Below are 16,582 nucleotides of genomic sequence, written 5' to 3'. Positions count from 1 at the left end.
AACAAAACAAAAAAGAAAAAAAGAAAAATTAGGGGCCAGAGAGATAGCATGGAGGTAAGGCAATTTGCTTTTTATGCAGAAGGACAGTGGTTCAATTCCCGGCATCCCATATGGTCCCCTGTGCCTGCCAGTGGCGATTTCTGAGCATAGAGCCAGGAGTAACCACTGAGCACTGCTGGGTTTGACCCAAAAACCATTATTTAAAAAAAAAAAAAGAAAAATTAAAGACATTATTGTAATAATGCCCAGAGACAATAGAGATGAGGGCCAGAAGTACCAGCTCACAATATGAAGCTCAATACAACTACACTAACAACTAGCATGACAATGTTGATGAGTGAGAGATGTAGAATGCCTGTCTCAAATACAGACAGCGGTTGGGAAGGAGAGAGGGGGGCATTGTTGGTGGGAATGTTGCACTAGTGAAGTAGGGTGTTCTGTTTATGACTGAAACCCAACTACAATCATGCTTGTAATTATGGTGCTTAAATAAAGATTTTATATTAAAAATTCAATAAATAGTACCATATTTATCAGTAAAAAAAGGATTTTATAGTAGTGTCAGCAAGTAGTATCACAGGAATTCTAATGAGAATGTTACTTAGTACTCTACCAGCTCAGCGAGCCTAAACAGTGAGGCTCAATTAGCTCCAACCATAGCCCAGTAAATCCTCATACACTAAGACAGTTAGATATAACAATCATTTCAAATTGACCTGTGTTGATCTAAGTTTTTTATAAAGGCTATTTATTCGTTATATATATATAAAACAGTGCTTGCTTCGGCAGCACATATACTAAAATTGGAACGATACAGAGAAGATTAGCATGGCCCCTGCGCAAGGATGACACGCAAATTCGTGAAAGGCTTTTTGGCCAAGCTAAGGGGAAAATGCAGCCTCGGCTGCCCCCCACAGCCTTCTCTCTCCTTCCTCTTGGTACCCAGGATTATTTCTGGACACCTGCTCAGGGTCCCAGCAAGTGGGTTTCGGCGAGGTGCAATTTAAAAGAGACCCTAGGCTTCCTAGTTCCTGCAAGGGGCTGGGAGGGGACTGGTGAACTTCCAACTTCCAGCAATTAGGAAGCAAATGCCTCTCGGGGAATCGGAAGCTTCAGCAGGCAACACGTGGAGAACATGGATCCATGTGCTCTTCGCTTGTCCAAATCACAGACCAAAGTGGTGTCTCGGAAACAACACCCTCACTCTTGATTATTTCTAAAACATAAAAGGGACACATGTATCTCCTTTGTTTATCTCAGATGTATTCCCTTAACATCTATAACTCTTTTCGAACATCCTCATAATAGTGACAATTTTGCCCATTGGTTTTGTTATTTGATTGTTGATTTTCCCCCTTTGAGATCTGTTTTATAAGCAATACTGGTAGAAGAGTATCTCTGTATAGATTTCATGTTTGAACCAAGTTACGGGGAATGTTGGACTTTATTTGTCGGCCCCCAGATGCACCAACAATATCTTGTAGCATTGCTTCTCTTTTGCATAGGCACATTAAAATGGGAAAATAATACATATGCAAACAAGTTCTTATTTAATAGAGATGGGAACACAAATTTGGTAATAAAATTAGGCCTTATACCCTGAACATTGGCATAATGATTTAGCTTAGGCCTCAGAAGAATGGGCATCGCCCACACACACCTGAACAATGGATACCATCTATGGAAACAACCACAATTTCTATAACATTACAGGATCCAAGCCTCTACCAGGGAAGACCTACTACTGCTTAGGCATTGACTTACTCCAAAGAGTGCTCTCAACACCCAGACAACTCAGCAACAGCCTGCTTTCAGGGCAGATCGCTCCGCATTTAATGGTATGCTGAAACTAGAGGATGCTCCACATCAGCCTGACATCGATGAAAGAAATGCACAGAATCCAGAATCTTTAAATATAAGAATCTGATACCAACAATAACTAAAGTGTGAAAAAGTTTTACCGGGACCATGGAGAATGACTCGGGTTGGACAGACTGGTATGCCTGGAACCCAGAGTCAGTCTTATGCCAATAAACTTCTGGTGTGAGGCCTTTTTGTAATCAGGTCAAGGATTTTTTCCCATTTTCCCCATTTTTCTGGACAATTGCCACTATCACAACTTTACTATATTTTTTTACTCTTATCCTTTAAGGAAAAATATACAATTTACTAAACTTAAAAACAAATAATTGTAGTAGAATGCCTGTCTTGAATACAGGTAGGGGATGAGAAGGGGGTGAGAGGAATGTTACACTGGTGAAGGGGCCTATTCTGTTTGTGACTGTAACCCAACTATGATCATGTTACTTAAATAAAAAATATATTAAAAAAGATAGATAGGGCCCAGAGAGATAGTACAGTGGCGTTTGCCTTGCAAAAAGCCGATCCAGGACCTAAGGTGGTTGGTTCGAATCCCGGTGTCCCATATGGTCCCCCCGTGTCTGCCAGAAGCTATTTCTGAGCAGACAGCCAGGAGTAACCCCTGAGCACCGCTGGGTGTGGCCCAAAACCAAAAAAAAAAAAAAAGAGATAGATAAATAAAATTCCCCTTTTTATTTATACATAGATGTTTCTTTGGAAAAAGAAAAGAAAACTTTCAAAAGGCAGTGTTTTTTTTTTCTCAGAACAATCCCTTTAAGAAGTCAGTCTTATAAACTCACTCCACTAAATGTAAGGTAAGTATTTACTTAAAATTTGATGGATAGTAATAAGCAATTTGTTTTTAATGATTATGTTGGTGGTAGTGAGTTTCATAATAACAATTTCAAACAGTTAAAAAAAAAAACCTTCACCAGTGCAACATTTCCATCACCAATGTCCCAAGTGTCCCTCCTCTCCACCCCACTCCGGCATGTGCTCTAGACAGGCTTTCTACTTCCCTCATTGAGTCATATTTTGTTATGATGGCTCTCAAGGTGATTATTTCTATAACTGCACCCATCACTCTTTGTGGTGAGCTTCATGTCGTGAGCTGGGCCTTCCAGTCCTCCTCTCTTTTTTCTCTTAGAATCATTGCCCAAATGCCTTTTATTTTTCTCAAAACCCATAGATGAGTGAGATCATTCTTAGATCAGAATTGATCTAAGTTTTTTTTGTTTTTGTTTTTGTTTTTGTGCCACACCCGGCGTTGGGATTCGAACCAACCACCTTTGGTTCTGGATTGGCTGCTTGCAAGGCAAACGCCGCTGTGCTATCTCTCCGGGCCCAGAATTGATCTAAGTTTTAATAATCTCATTTGCCTTTGTGCTGTAACAAGTTATATGAAGTATATTTGATGGTGGTAGGTGGGAGATTGGGGACACTGGTGAAGGGAACATACTGGTATAGGAATTAGTGTTTGAACATTTAATGATTGAAATGGCTGTATTATGATCACAGAATTATATATAAAAATTTGAGAACAAAAAAATTTGGGAACAAAATGGAATATTGAGTTAGTTCAAGTGCACAAAAAGGAAGGAGTGATGGTGTCAATCCTGATTATTTGAGAGAATGGGAATGGCCCAGAAGGCAGAGCAGTGAAACTCAGATCATATTTCTCCTTTCTCAGATGAGGCTTAGTCATCCAGAGACCAGGCACAGATTTGGAATAAAAGCCTCGTGTGGGACACAGTCCTTTCCCCCACCTCTCTTCTCCTGTCTCTTTCCCCGACCCCACAACTTCTTCTCCATGTCGCCTTACCTAAAATTCCCAAATGCATTCTTTGGTAATATCTTTACTATCTGCCAAGAGAGTACCACTTCGGTCAGATCGCATGTAGAAGCCATTGGGTGCCAGGACCGTGAGTAAGTTGCTCCCCCGAAGCTCTACACAGAAGTTGAGAGCAAATTTTCCCCAGGGACGAAAGGTTCCATAGGATGTGATTGACCAAAAGGATCCACCCTGTGCTGGGGAGGGAAGAACTCAGGTCAGTGGGAAGTAGAGGGAGTCCAGTAGGATGTGTCACTCTTCCTGTTCTGCCTCCAAGTGTGAAATACATAGAAAGTTTGTTCCTCCACTCTTACTGAGCCAGCCCTGAGTGACAGGCCCAGGGGTTTGAATTGGAGCAAAGGTAGGGAAGAGATCATGAAAACTGGCAAGTAGCAGTGGAATTACTCACCCTGGAAGTGGTATATGCCTTGCTTGCAGGGCAGGAGCTGAATGCAGTCAGGTTCATCCATATTGCACTGCAGGAGATCTTGTTCTGACGAGGTACCCACATACCCATACCGACCTCGCAATATGAGAAAAGAACGATTGGCAAACCGAAACCGGAATTCCTCATTTGGGCCTGTGGGAAATAGGACGGAATCCTATGGAAGAGCTGCCTCGCGATTCTATCACAGATAGATACAAGAAGTGGGGCTTCTTGCAGAGGGGATGCTGTCACTATAATATCATTTAATGGGCTTCTGCTGTATGCCACATTGTCCTTAAGTGATAGAGATATGTTTGTGAAAGCATCTAGAACAAGGTGGTACTCTGGACATTTTTATATTCTTCCTATTGAGTTGTGTGGATTGATTCAATCCTCACCACCCTGTGAGGAAAGCAGATTAGAAGGGACATCCATTTTTTATATTTTGAAGTTGAGGCTCAAAAATGTTGGTTTTCCCAAGAGTTGATAAGAAATCAGTGACTTAGCAAGCATACAGACTTGAATCTTTGGGCTCCCTAACTCCACCATTCTGTCACATTCCAGCTTTCTGACATAAAATAGCTGGTAGGAAGACTGTCTAGCTCACCTGGAATGGTAGCATGGGCCACCAACATGCCACTGCTGCTGACGCCCAGAAAACGTCCATTGGAGGACTGCAGGATAATCTTGCCACAATTCCAGTGCAGGCGGAAGAAGGTCTCAGACTCCATTGGATGCCCATTAGCCTTCACAGTTTTATGATTTCTCTGAAGAGAACATTGGGAATGGGGTGGCAAGTAACAATCTCAAAACTCAGTCTTTTTTTGGGGGTGGGGTGAGGGACAACACCTAGATGTATTATGAATTTACTCCTGAGTCTGCACTCAGGAATTGCTCCTGTTGGTGCTTAGAAGACAATATTGTATGCCAGGGATAGAGCTAGGGTCAGCTGCATGCAAGGAAAACACCCTATCTACTACCATCACTCAGGCTCCTCAAATCTTACATTTATTTCCACCATTTTTATTCCTAGATCCATTTGCCTCATTCATTCTCCTATAGAATTCCTTATGCTTTTATAATTTTTTTTTTTGGTTTTTGTGCCACACCCGGCGTTGCTCAGGGATTACTCCTGGCTGTCTGCTCAGAAATAGCTCCTGGCAGGCACGGGGGACCATATGGGACACCGGGATTCGAACCAACCACCTTTGGTCCTGGATCTGCTGCTTGCAAGGCAAACGCCGCTGTGCTATCTCTCCGGGCCCAACTTTTATAATATTTTAAAACAGGTTACAGTCTCTATTTTCTCTCTTCCTGAGTGTGTGTTACACCCCAGACCTAGTGCCAAGGAGACTTACACTGCCATAGGGAGAAATATGAATTCTTCGCCCTGTCTCCAACATCACTTTTTTTTAATAAACTGAGAAAAAGCTTTATTAACAAACAAAGCCAGTAGGTTGAAAGATAGAAGATTAAAGAAACATCTTATCTGTACAATCACAAGAAATGATTTATAAAGAGAATAGGGAAGCACATTTTTTAAAAATATGAGTTTTAATTCCAAATCATTTTGAAGTGTACTACAGATAAAGTAAAAGGTAATCTGTAAAGAAGAAAACAGAGAAGAAATCTTTGACAATTTGGGGTGGGCAATGGTTTATTGGGACTTAAAAGGGATTTGTAAAATATTAAAATAGATATTTATCAAGATGAAAAACTTGCTGCTTAAAAGGCATCATGAAATAAAAAGGCAATCCACAGGAAAGGAAACATGTAACTCATGTATTTGGCAAAGAACTAAATTTCAAAACAAAAATAAGAACTCTTACAACTCTTACAACATAAAATAAGCAATCCAATATCAAATGCACAACACACTTGAAGATATCTCATATAGAATATAAATATATAATATAAACAAATGACTAACAAAGATATGGAAAAATGCTCACATTATTGGTTGTAGATGCCATTAAATACCAACAAGTGTAGTTAAAAAAAAAAGGTAGCACTAAGAGTTGGTGAGATGTTGACTCAGAACTCTCATCCATCACTCTCATAGTCATTATAAACATCATTATATATAAACATCATTATACACATTATAAACATTATTAGAATTTACATTTTGGGGGCCAGGCGGTGGCACTAAAGGTAAGGTGCCTGCCTTGCCTGCGCTAGCCTTGGACGGATCGCGGTTCGATCCCCCGGTGTCCCATATGGTCCCCCAAGCCAGGAGCAACTTCTGAGCACATAGCCAGGAGTAACCCCTGAGCGTTACCGGGTGTGGCCCAAAAACCAAAAAAAAAAAAGAATTTACATTTTGAAGAGGAACTTTAGAAATATGTTTGACTGGGCCCGGAGAGATAGCACAGCGGCGTTTGCCTTGCAAGCAGCCGATCAGGACCAAAGGTGGTTGGTTCGAATCCCCGTGTCCCATATGGTCCCCTGTGCCTGCCAGGAGCTATTTCTGAGCAGACAGCCAGGAGTAACCCCTGAGCAACGCTGGGTGTGGCCCAAAAGCAAAAAAAAATAAAAATAAAAATAAAAATAAAAAAGAAATATGTTTGACCTTTTTTCTTCCTTTACTGGAGACTTCAGGCTTTGGACTAAGGATGACCTCTAGGGATTAATGGGACAGTTAAAAATCATATTGAGGCATTAGAGTGATAGTATAGTGGGTGGGCACTTGCCTTGCATCCTGTTTATCTGGGTTCGATACTTGGCATCGCATATGGTCCCCCAAACTGCCAGGAGTAATTCCTGATTGCCACGCTAGGAGTAAGCCCTGAGCACAACTTGTGTGGCCCAAAAACAAAACCAAAAATAATTGGGGCCAAAGAGATAGCATGGAGGTAAGGCATGTGCTTTTCATGCAGAAGGACAGCGGTTCGAATCCCGGCATCCCATATGATCCCCTGTGCCTCCCAGAAGCTATTTCTGAGCATAGAGCCAGGAGTAATCCCTGATTGCCACTGGGTGTGACCCAAAAACCAAAAAAACAAAACAAAAAAAAAAAACAAACAAAAAAACCCCAGAAAACAAAAAAAAACCCAAAAATAATCACCTTGAAAGACTGGGGTACAGTAGGAATAATGGCACTTGCCTTGCTTGAAACTGACCTGAGTTCAATCTCCAGTACCCTATATGGTCCCCTGAGTCCTGCCTGGACTCCAAGTATAGAACCTGGAATAAACTTTAAGCACAGCTATATGTGGCCCCAAAACAAAACAAACAAAAATCATCTTGAGGATTAAGTTTATGGCCTCAGGTTGCTTTGGGGACTTTCTAAGCCACTGAACCATCTTCTGAGTTTCTTTTTTCTGGATATCCCTAATAACAGAGCTCTCAGTATTGCTTCAGCAGTTGCAGGTACAACAGGGGTGTGAACTCATGGTCTATACCCTTGTGGGAAAACACTTAAACCCTCTGATCCATCTTCCAGGGACCTCAAGTTAATCATATATCTATGATCCAGGAATTCCCTCTAGGTATTTTACTCAAAATAAATAAAAATATAGCCTCCTTTCCTCAAATAAAGATTTTTACATGTGCTTGGTATAATTATTATTAATTTAGCAATAAGAAATAATGATCTGCGGTGTTTGCCTTGCAAGCATTGACCCAAAACAATGGTGGTTTGAAGGTCCCCTGTGCCTGCCAGGAGTGATCTCTGAGCAGAGAGCCAGGAGTAACCCCTGAGCATCGCTGGGTGCGGTCCAAAAACCAAAAAAAAAAAAAAAAAAAAAAAAAAAAGGAAATAATGATCTACTGATTCATATGAAGTAACAGATTAACAGATGCATCTGAAAAATGTTATGCTATGTGAGTTAAGCTTGAATACCAAACTTAGTCATATTCCATTTAGCTGAAATTCAAGAGTAGGTAAATCTAATCTATTGTGACAGAATATAAACCAATGATAGTATATATTCAGGGGACTGACTGCCAAAATCCAAGATGGAATTTTCACAGTGACGAAAATATTCTCTAACTTGTGATATGGCAGTGGCACAAATGGCCAAGGTACAAATATTGAGATATACACTTTGAACTCTTTCTCCAGGCCATACATGTTATCAGTCTACAGCAATAAAGTGGAGCTGACACAAATATGGGACAGGGAAGTGACTCAAAGGTGGTAGTACATGGCTTGCACATATAAGATCTTTAGTGTGATCCTGAGCACCAGATGGCCTACTAAGCTCTCCCTAGGTGATAGCCCTGATAGTCCCTGAGCACTGTTAGGGAACCCCCTTTTCTAAAAGAAAAACAAATAAAAGAAGACCCACTCGATGACAATGAATTGAAGGTCTTGTACCTTCTTATCATCTTGTCTGGATCAAGAGAAAGGAAAAGTTCCTCTTGAGATCGGGAGGAACTTTGGGTCGAGAGTTCTGCTCAAAGAGCCTAGGTCTTACCTGGGCCACGTACCAGCCATTGGCTGAACGAAGCTGCAACTTGGGGAAATCTCTGTCACATTCAAACTGGAACAAGGACAGTGGGCTTAAGTGCTCAGAGGCAGCATAAATTTCAACATCTGCAGAGGAAGAACATGTTAGAGTGACCCACGGCTGACCTCATCCACTAGTTCAGTCCATCCTTCCTGAGAACATCCATGCTTCCCCTCCTTAGCTGGCACCATGATAGCATAGAGACCACTCCCACTTTATCCCCTTCCTCCCTGGCAGGGATCTTTCTCATCAGCTGATCCCGAACACCTGCTCTTCTTTCATTCTTGGGGGCCAGGGGAAGAAAGGAAGGGAGCGACCCAGTACTTGCCATAGATGATTGAGAGGAACTTCCGAGCCTTTGACTTAAGGGTTATCCAGTTTGGGCAGCGCTGGAGGAGAAACCACTCCTCTCCCCTGCAGGGATTGGGACCCAGCCTCAGCAGTAGACGGTTCCCCTGTGGGTACAACATGCCTCCTTCTCCATCACCCAGTGCCACCAGCCCTCCGGGCCGCACCTGCATGTGGAAAGCTGTCTGAAAGGAGGCATGGCAGGCCAGCCGGTCATAGTGGGACACGAAGCAGTGTGATGAGGTCTCCAGGTGGTAGCAGCCATCTTGGTAATGCAACAGAAAGCCACATTCTTCCTTATTGGGGATGGGCGCATCCACCCAGATACGACCCACACTGGAGTCGGCCCGTGCATAGCAGTGGGTGAAGGGATTGTAGAGGATCACGTGAACATGCAGGGCTGGCCGGGGGGTCCACATGTGGTAGGCTGAGAGCACCCGAGACTGGCAGAACACCATTTCACCATCCGACTCTAGGTAGCGTCCGCTAATGATGCATTGCAATGTCCACTTGCTGTTGCGGTGGAAGCGGAGCAGGAAACATCCATGGTGGCTGGTTTTGGGCTGACCACAGCAGATGGAGCCATCAGTCTCACACAGAAGGAAGAGACCCTGAAAGCTCCTCAGTCGTACCATGGCCTGGTTCTCATGTTCATTGCTCACCAGGATCTCCCAGGTCTGGAAGATGTCAGGACGAGCACCACATCATGAAACTTGCAGAAAAATGACCATGATTGCCCCTGACCTTGCCTAGTTTGGAGATGACCTTTCCCTCCCCAGGCTGCCTCCTGACTGTCCTGTCCTCCCATCCTACAGCAAAGTAGACATTAACAAAGAGTTCAGGGTTCCTCCAGATCCCAGGAGCAGTGTGGGCTAATAGAAGGAAGAACTCTATCTCTTGGTTTTCTTCCTTCAATACCAAATCTTACCAGTAGTACTTTGATTTGTCTTCTTTCTTGCTGGCTGTTGCCCTGGTAGCACACTCAGCCAGTACTCCCATCTCCCAAGGTCACCTTTCCCATATGGCATGAAATCCCTCTAAGAGGCAGGGTGTGCTGGCATGGGCAATCCCTCTGATTCAGCCCTGCTAATGCCACACTCTCCTGTTCCCCTTAACAAGGGGGCCGACCCCTCTGTCTAAAGTGCCAGCTTTGCAAGGTCCATTCTCAAACCATCTCCAGAACACAAGCAGGTGTTTGTGTTCTGAGTACAACTTCCTCAGATGTCCCCTTTTCCTGTGTTCTGCCTGGGGCTACTCCACTTCGTGATAACACAGACCTTTTTATGGGCTGGGCTGGAGGGTGAGGGCAGCAGAGGAAGATGAGCATCCTCCCCTTTCCCTAAGGTGGAAACTGTGACATCCACTTGCAGAATAGGGTTGAGATGGGACCATGGAGTCATGGAAGTAGGGATACTAAAGTGGGTGGAACAAGCCCTTTGGCAATATAGCATGGGCTAGGCAAGCTGTTAGGAGGAGAGAGGGTACCCCCAAACCAGTGCCACATGCACACACACAGTGACTGGTTCCAGTGGAGCTTTGCTTACCTGTCTTCGGCCCAAACCTTTAGCAGTCGCGTGGATTCTGCCCTTATTTGCCTCATAGCTTAGGTAGCTTCCTGCCCAGCTTATGAGCCCCACTTTCAGGTCTTCAGACTTGACTTGTGTTTGTGCCCACTCCTCTACGTCCATGGGGCTGGAACCACAGGTGATGACTCCCTCCAGCCCAGCTTGCCCAACAGGGGTGAGCTTCTATAGGCCATAGGGCTGGGGGGCAAAAGGAATTAAGTACCCACCAGAAGACATTCCCAGAGGGAATTTCTCAAGCAAAGGCTGGCTTAGGCCCCCTACCCCACCCCCACCCCCATGCCTCTGTGACCCGGGGGCATTGTGACTACGTAGCTGCTTCCTATCCCACAGTTCTGGGCAGCAGACTCTGGGCTAGCAAATTAATATCTGTGCCTCAGAGAATTTGGGGTCCCTCCAGGATTAGTCTCCCCATGCTCCACCAGGTAGGAGATAGGCGAAGACCTGGAATGGAATAGCAGCCCATTGCAGTGACCACCTGTGGCTTTAGGTGGCTTCAGGCAAGTCTCCATTCACCCTGGTTTCTCATCTGAATAACAGGATGTTGTTCTTTTTCTCTGTAGGAAGTAAGTTATGCTTGGCTCTCAGCAGCACACATGTTTTTGGAGTTCAAGTTACTGAGGGAAGTATACAAGCTCTTAAGGGCTTTGGTGAGGTGGAGCTAGCCCTCAGGGTCTCAGAAGTTAGTTTTGCGAAGTGTGGGGAGAGATAACCAGTAAGGTTCCTCTGTATCAAGAAGATGCCTCAAGAGCAGTCTAACAGGGATGGGTGGCCGAGGTTTAGGGGGTCACTCTTCATCTTCAAGCCTTTACATCATCAGCTTGTGACCAGCCCTGGTCTGCAGTCCATGTCCATCCCAAGCCCTCTGTTGATTGGTAGCTGCTGGCAAAACTGGTGAAGGGGCACATGAAGGACAAAGGGAAGGTTAAAAGAGGATGGTGTGGCTTCAGAGGGTCTGGCTCAGCTTCAAGGGCATCCAAGGGAACTGAATAGATAACACACTTGGAGCCCAATCTTGGTTCCAGCCCCAAGCTCTCCCGCTGTTCTCACAGTGCAGTGACTGTCCATAATCCCAAGGCCCCACATAAGTTTAATAAATACAGATTATTCAGGCTAGCATCACCTGGGTATCTTTATTTTGGGGGTCATTCTGATGTTTTTTTGGGAGCATGCAGGACTGGGTATGGGACCTGGGACTTTGGTAGGAAAGAATGCACTCAGACTACTCCTGGATAATTTATCATTTGGGGGAGAAACTGGGCTGTACTTGGGCTACTCCAGCTATGCTGGTTGGATGGAATTAGCTCCCAGGGGTGCCTAGGGATGGCCATGTACAACTGTACTGGCTCTCCGCAGCCCCTCTCCTGGGGGAACTTAAAGGTCTCACACCAGTCTTGAATGACATTATTCAAAGTATGCCTGAGATATTTTTTATTTTTTGGGGGGTGCAAGGCAAAGACCCTACCAGCTATCCTCTCTCTCTGGCCTTCAAACCCATATTTTTTTGTTTTGAGCCACACCCAGCTGTGCTTGGGTCTTACTCCTGGCTCTGTACTTAGGGATTACTCCTGAGAGAATTCAGGGACACATACGAGGTGCTGGGTATTAAATTTGGATGCTTCCATGACAGTTAACAATGCAGTAAAATGGGGCTGGAGTTGTAGAGCAGTGGGTAGGACTCTTGAGTTGAGTCCAATTCCCACCATCCTATCTGGTCTCCCAGGCCTATCAGGAGTAACCTGAGTACCGTTGGATGTGCCCTCCCAAAACCAAACAAAATTCAGTATAAATACAATACCCTCCATATTATCTTCAATCCAGGATCCTTGTTTTAAATGCTTTATTCCCTTCCCTTCCATTGTTTTGTTTTTGGGCCACACTTGGGCTATGCCCAGGACTTATTCCTGACTCTAAGAGATTACTTCTGGCAGGCTCAGAAGACCATATGTAACACTGAGGATTGAATGTGCGTTGGCTGCCTGTACTATCTCTCTAGTCTTCCCAATTTTAATATGCATAAATAATCACGGAAACCACTGCAACATAGCTAAGATACATAGGAGAATTAGGTGATTTGCATGAAGACCATAAAGATGGATCCTGTCACTCTCAAGCCCTTGATATGGAAGAAGAAATGTGCTTTCCTCCATGGAACCATATGGGATCCTAGGGATCGAACCTGGGACTGTCCTGAGTCAGCAGCATGCAAGACAAATGCACTAAGCTGTGCTGTCACTCATGCCCCCAAAACTCCCATTTTGGAACCCCTCAAGCACTTCCAGCCTTTGAGCAGAGGGAGAAACTGAGCTAGATCAGGCCATCAAGTGAGAGCACATGAGAGGGAGTGAGCCCTGCTGCCTCTGCTGTCCTCAGCTCCACCTGACAACCATCTCCTTGTAGCCGCTGGCCCAGTCCCCCATTCTGAGGCTCCAGAACACACGGTGTACAAACCACAGCAAATTTATTACTTCATACCTAGTGCCACATCTTAGCACCACCCAGAGCCCTCCCCTCCCCTCCCCGCCTGGCCCCAGGGGTACACCCGAAATGGAAAAAAAAACAAACAAGCCAATCCGGATTCCTGCTCTTCCTCTGGAAGAAGGGGCCTTGCCTTAGGAGCCCCCTTCCCATGGGTCCCGGCAGGCAAGAGAGGGGACCCCTCTGTGTCCAGAGAGTGAGGCTCCAGGCTCCAACAACAGAGAACATGCAGGCAGGGACAGGGGCAGAGGCCACGCGTTGGGTCTTCGGGGACGAGGAGAGGGAAAGAAGGGCAGCGCCTGAGGAGTCTGGAACTCTGCACAGCCGAGAGGGCCCAGCGAGTTAGCGCTTTGACAGCTCGTGGGACAGCCAGTCCAGTCCGTCATACAGGCCTGTGCCCTGGGTGGCACAGGTGGCCTGAACATACCACTGTGGGGAGAAAGAAGGAGAGAGACATCAGCAGCCAGGAATAATGGGTAGGGGGCCCTTCACTTCTGGATCCCATCTGTGGCTCCCTTGGGGTGGCGGGACCCTCACCGTGCGGCTGCGTAAGTGCTGGAGCCCCAGTTTGTCTGTCAGCTCGCTCACGGGCATGGCGTTGGGCATGTCCTGCTTGTTGGCAAACACCAGCAGCACCGCATCCCGAAGCTCGTCCTCCTGAAGCTGAGAGGGGACAGTGGTACAATTTGGGATCCTGGGGGGTTCCCTCGGATTTTCTTTTCTTTTCTTTTGTTTTTTTTGGGTCACACCCATTTGATGCTCCGGGGTTATTCCTGGCTACGTGCTCAGAAATTGCCCCTAGCTTGGGAGGACCATATGGGACACTGGGGGATTGAACCGCGGTCTGTCCTTGGCTAGCACTTGCAAGGCAGACACCTTCCCTCTAGCGCCGCCTCGCCGGCCCCTCCCTCAGGTTTTCATTCTACCTTAGAGCTATCTGTAGAGAAGATGCTACACTGGAAAAGCACTCTGGAACTCTGAAAAGCCAGCTCAGCCCCAACCCTGTGGCATCTACTCCGGGTACAAGGCGCAGTCATGAATCACCTTGAGGCAGTCCAAGTTTTATATCCAAAATGGGAGTTTTGGGGGCACGAGTGACAGCACAGCTTAGTGCATTTGTCTTGCATGCTGCTGACTCAGGACAGACCCAGGTTCGATCCCTAGGATCCCATATGGTTCCAAGCCTGCCAGGAGTGGTTTTTGAGCACAGAGCCAGGAGTAACCCTTAAGCGCAACTGGGTGTGGCCCAAAAACAAAAACAAAAAAACAAACAGAAGTTTTTCTAGTAAAGAACCTCTGTCCTAGTCAAATGATAGCACTTCCAAAATGAAATCAGAGATGGTGTCTCCACTGGGCCAACTGCTCAGTGTAAGATGGGCGAGGACATGCAGAGCTCAAGGAGAAAGTCTTTCCTCAACCTTCTACCTGGTCCAGAACAGGGCACAGGAGAGTTCATCTGTCTGTTGGCAAGGAAGAAACTATCTCTGACCCAGGGCGCCAATGGGGCAAGCTCTGATCTTCATACCAGCCACATGTTCTTGTGCCAACAACTAAGGCTCCTTTGGTTCGGGACTCACCATCTTCTGGAGTTCATCGGCAGATTCCTGGACCCGCTCACGATCATTACTGTCCACCACAAAGATGAGGCCCTTTGGGGAAGAGGCGCAATTGTGTCCGAGACCTACCTCTACCCTCCACCCTTACCCACACTCCTACTCATACCCTTCCCATTAACTGATACTATTACACCCTGCCCAGCCCCTACCCTACAACTGATACCGCTACCCATACTCCTACTCATGCACTCACTGTACCATCCTATTCTACCCCTACTCTACATGTATGCCACCTTTACCCATACTCTGCTCATACCTTTACCCTACACCCTGTCCTGCTCTTATGCTACTTCTATGTTTTCTCTACCCAGTCTGTTCATGCACTTACCCTACCCTGCCCTGTCCTACTAGTCCCTATCCTACCTCTAATGTCACCCCTATCCATATTGTTCATAATCTTATCAGACACTGCCCCTTCCCTGCATCTATGCCACCCCTATCCTTACAACTGCTCATGTATTTACCCTACATCGATACCACCCTTGCCTGCCCTACACTGTCCCATACCTACAATGCCTCTACTTATATTCTTACCCATACCTATGCTCCCCTACCCTCTCCTCTGCTACCCCATTCTACGCTCCCTTGGCCCTGCCCCTACCCTGCAATTATTCTTTTCCTCTTGAACTGTGCCTAAACCCTTCTCAGCAAGTCCACTCCCACTAAAGCAAGCTCTGCCGGAGTCCTGTGGCAGGACACTGGCATGCAGCAGTGCAGCTCATAGATGGGTGAGAGAAGGTGAGAACATGAGAAAATGGGTGAGGGTGTTGGGGAACTGGTGTTGTCGGTCTCCCTGATCCCCAGGCCCACTTACTTACCTGGGTGTTCTGGAAGTAATGCCGCCACAGGGGACGGATCTTGTCCTGTCCGCCCACATCCCAGACGGTGAAGCAGATATTCCTGTACTCCACGGTCTCCACATTGAAGCCTGCAGACAACCAACGGGAGACACTGGGAGGAAAAATTCTCTGGGAGACCCACCTGAACTCCCCAAGGACAAGCAACCCAGCCTCTCAGGAGATCCCCCCTGATGGGGTGGGGCCTAGCCCTTAGCACCACAGCTCTGAAAGACAGGGCACCCACAGCAGCCAGGAGAGATAGGGTGACCCACTTCTCAAGTAGCTGTCTCAGGTGTCAGGGTCGGTAGCCGTGGGTGTGAGGGGAGGCCCCCGGGGTCCCCGGTGGCGCCTCCAGACTCACCTATGGTGGGAATGGTGGTGACAATCTCCCCTAACTTGAGTTTATACAGGATGGTGGTCTTGCCGGCCGCATCCAAGCCCACTGCAAGGGGAAGAGGGGAAAGAGGGTTGGAGAAGCGAGCGCGGGGGCCCCCTAGAGCCCGGGAAGGAGGAAGGAGAGAGCGAGAAAGAGGCCGGGCCCGCAGACCGCGATGGGGGCGGAGAGCGAAGCGCCCGGGATCCAGGTGTGCGCGGTCGGCCTGGAGGGGTCGGGGCGGTGGGGAGCGGCTCAAGCCCCCCGAAGGCGAGGCCGGGGGGTCGGAAGCCGAGACGGAGGGCCCCGTCGCCTCCAAGGGCGGAATCCTCCTCCCTCCCTCCCTCCGTCCTTCCAGGCAGCCCGGCTCGGGGCGGAGGGCGCGGCACCCACCCAGGCCCGCAGCGAAAACGCTCCCAGGCCCCGGGGGCGGCGCCGCAGCCCGACCTGGCCGGGAGACGGGGGCGCGGCTCCGGGGGCGGGGGGCGCGGCGGGTCCCCCGGCTTGGGTGGGGAGAGCCGGGCCGGAGGGAGCCGGCGGGGGCGACGGGGCTGCGCTGGCCGCTGGCCGGCCGCGCGCTCTCGGGGCGTCTCACCCATGAGGATCCGCATCTGCTTCTTCCCGAAGATCCGCGAAAAGAGCGCGGACACGGTGAGGCCCATGGCGGGGCCCGGGGCGGGGGACGAGGGCACGGACGCCGCCGGGTGCGGGCTGGAACCGGCCGCCGCGGGGGGATGGGGAGCGGCTGGAGCAGGAGGAGGCGCCGCCGCCGC

The 16,582-nt window shown here is 47.5% G+C and overlaps 2 protein-coding genes and 1 pseudogene across 2 annotated transcripts; 1 reads left to right on the top strand and 2 right to left on the bottom strand.

Annotated features, from left to right (window-relative positions):
• The first annotated feature begins 773 nt into the window (after positions 1-773).
• Positions 774-874, top strand: LOC126025853 (uncharacterized; annotated as a pseudogene).
• A 2,808-nt stretch (positions 875-3,682) lies between these two features.
• On the bottom strand, positions 3,683-12,923 carry FSCN3 (fascin actin-bundling protein 3). The gene is made up of 8 exons (XM_049780998.1): positions 12,883-12,923; positions 11,316-11,394; positions 10,465-10,668; positions 8,901-9,597; positions 8,540-8,658; positions 4,726-4,885; positions 4,101-4,271; positions 3,683-3,888 (listed from the first exon to the last, which is right to left on the bottom strand). Exons 1-8 carry the CDS (start codon positions 12,921-12,923, stop codon positions 3,683-3,685), a joined length of 1,677 nt encoding a protein of 558 aa, XP_049636955.1.
• A 24-nt stretch (positions 12,924-12,947) lies between these two features.
• Positions 12,948-16,582, bottom strand: ARF5 (ADP ribosylation factor 5). The gene is made up of 6 exons (XM_049775644.1): positions 16,405-16,582; positions 15,798-15,878; positions 15,416-15,525; positions 14,559-14,630; positions 13,519-13,644; positions 12,948-13,410 (listed from the first exon to the last, which is right to left on the bottom strand). The coding sequence occupies exons 1-6, from the start codon at positions 16,469-16,471 to the stop codon at positions 13,324-13,326; spliced, it is 543 nt and encodes a 180-aa protein (XP_049631601.1). The 5' UTR covers positions 16,472-16,582; the 3' UTR covers positions 12,948-13,323.

This window comes from Suncus etruscus, chromosome 1, assembly GCF_024139225.1.
Source record: "Suncus etruscus isolate mSunEtr1 chromosome 1, mSunEtr1.pri.cur, whole genome shotgun sequence".
Classification (NCBI taxonomy): Eukaryota; Metazoa; Chordata; class Mammalia; order Eulipotyphla; family Soricidae; genus Suncus; species Suncus etruscus.
The sequence above is the reverse complement of the archived record's forward strand: the minus strand, read 5'-3'. Positions and strand labels throughout refer to the sequence as shown.

Bases quoted from the DNA above. Each gene is read 5' to 3' on its own strand.
- FSCN3 (XM_049780998.1), bottom strand. From the start codon at position 12,923: ATGGGGGACTGGGCCAGCGGCTACAAGGAGATGGTTGTCAG. The intron at 4,272-4,725 runs GTGAGCTAGACA...TATTTCCCACAG, and splicing joins GGCCCATGCTACCATTCCAG to GCCCAAATGAGGAATTCCGG. The intron at 3,889-4,100 runs GTGAGTAATTCC...TTCCCTCCCCAG, and splicing joins AGGCATATACCACTTCCAGG to CACAGGGTGGATCCTTTTGG.
- ARF5 (XM_049775644.1), bottom strand. From the start codon at position 16,471: ATGGGCCTCACCGTGTCCGCGCTCTTTTCGCGGATCTTCGGGAAGAAG. The intron at 15,879-16,404 runs GTGAGACGCCCC...TTCCCCTTGCAG, and splicing joins GCAGATGCGGATCCTCATGG to TGGGCTTGGATGCGGCCGGC. The intron at 15,526-15,797 runs GTGAGTCTGGAG...GGTTGTCTGCAG, and splicing joins CACCACCATTCCCACCATAG to GCTTCAATGTGGAGACCGTG.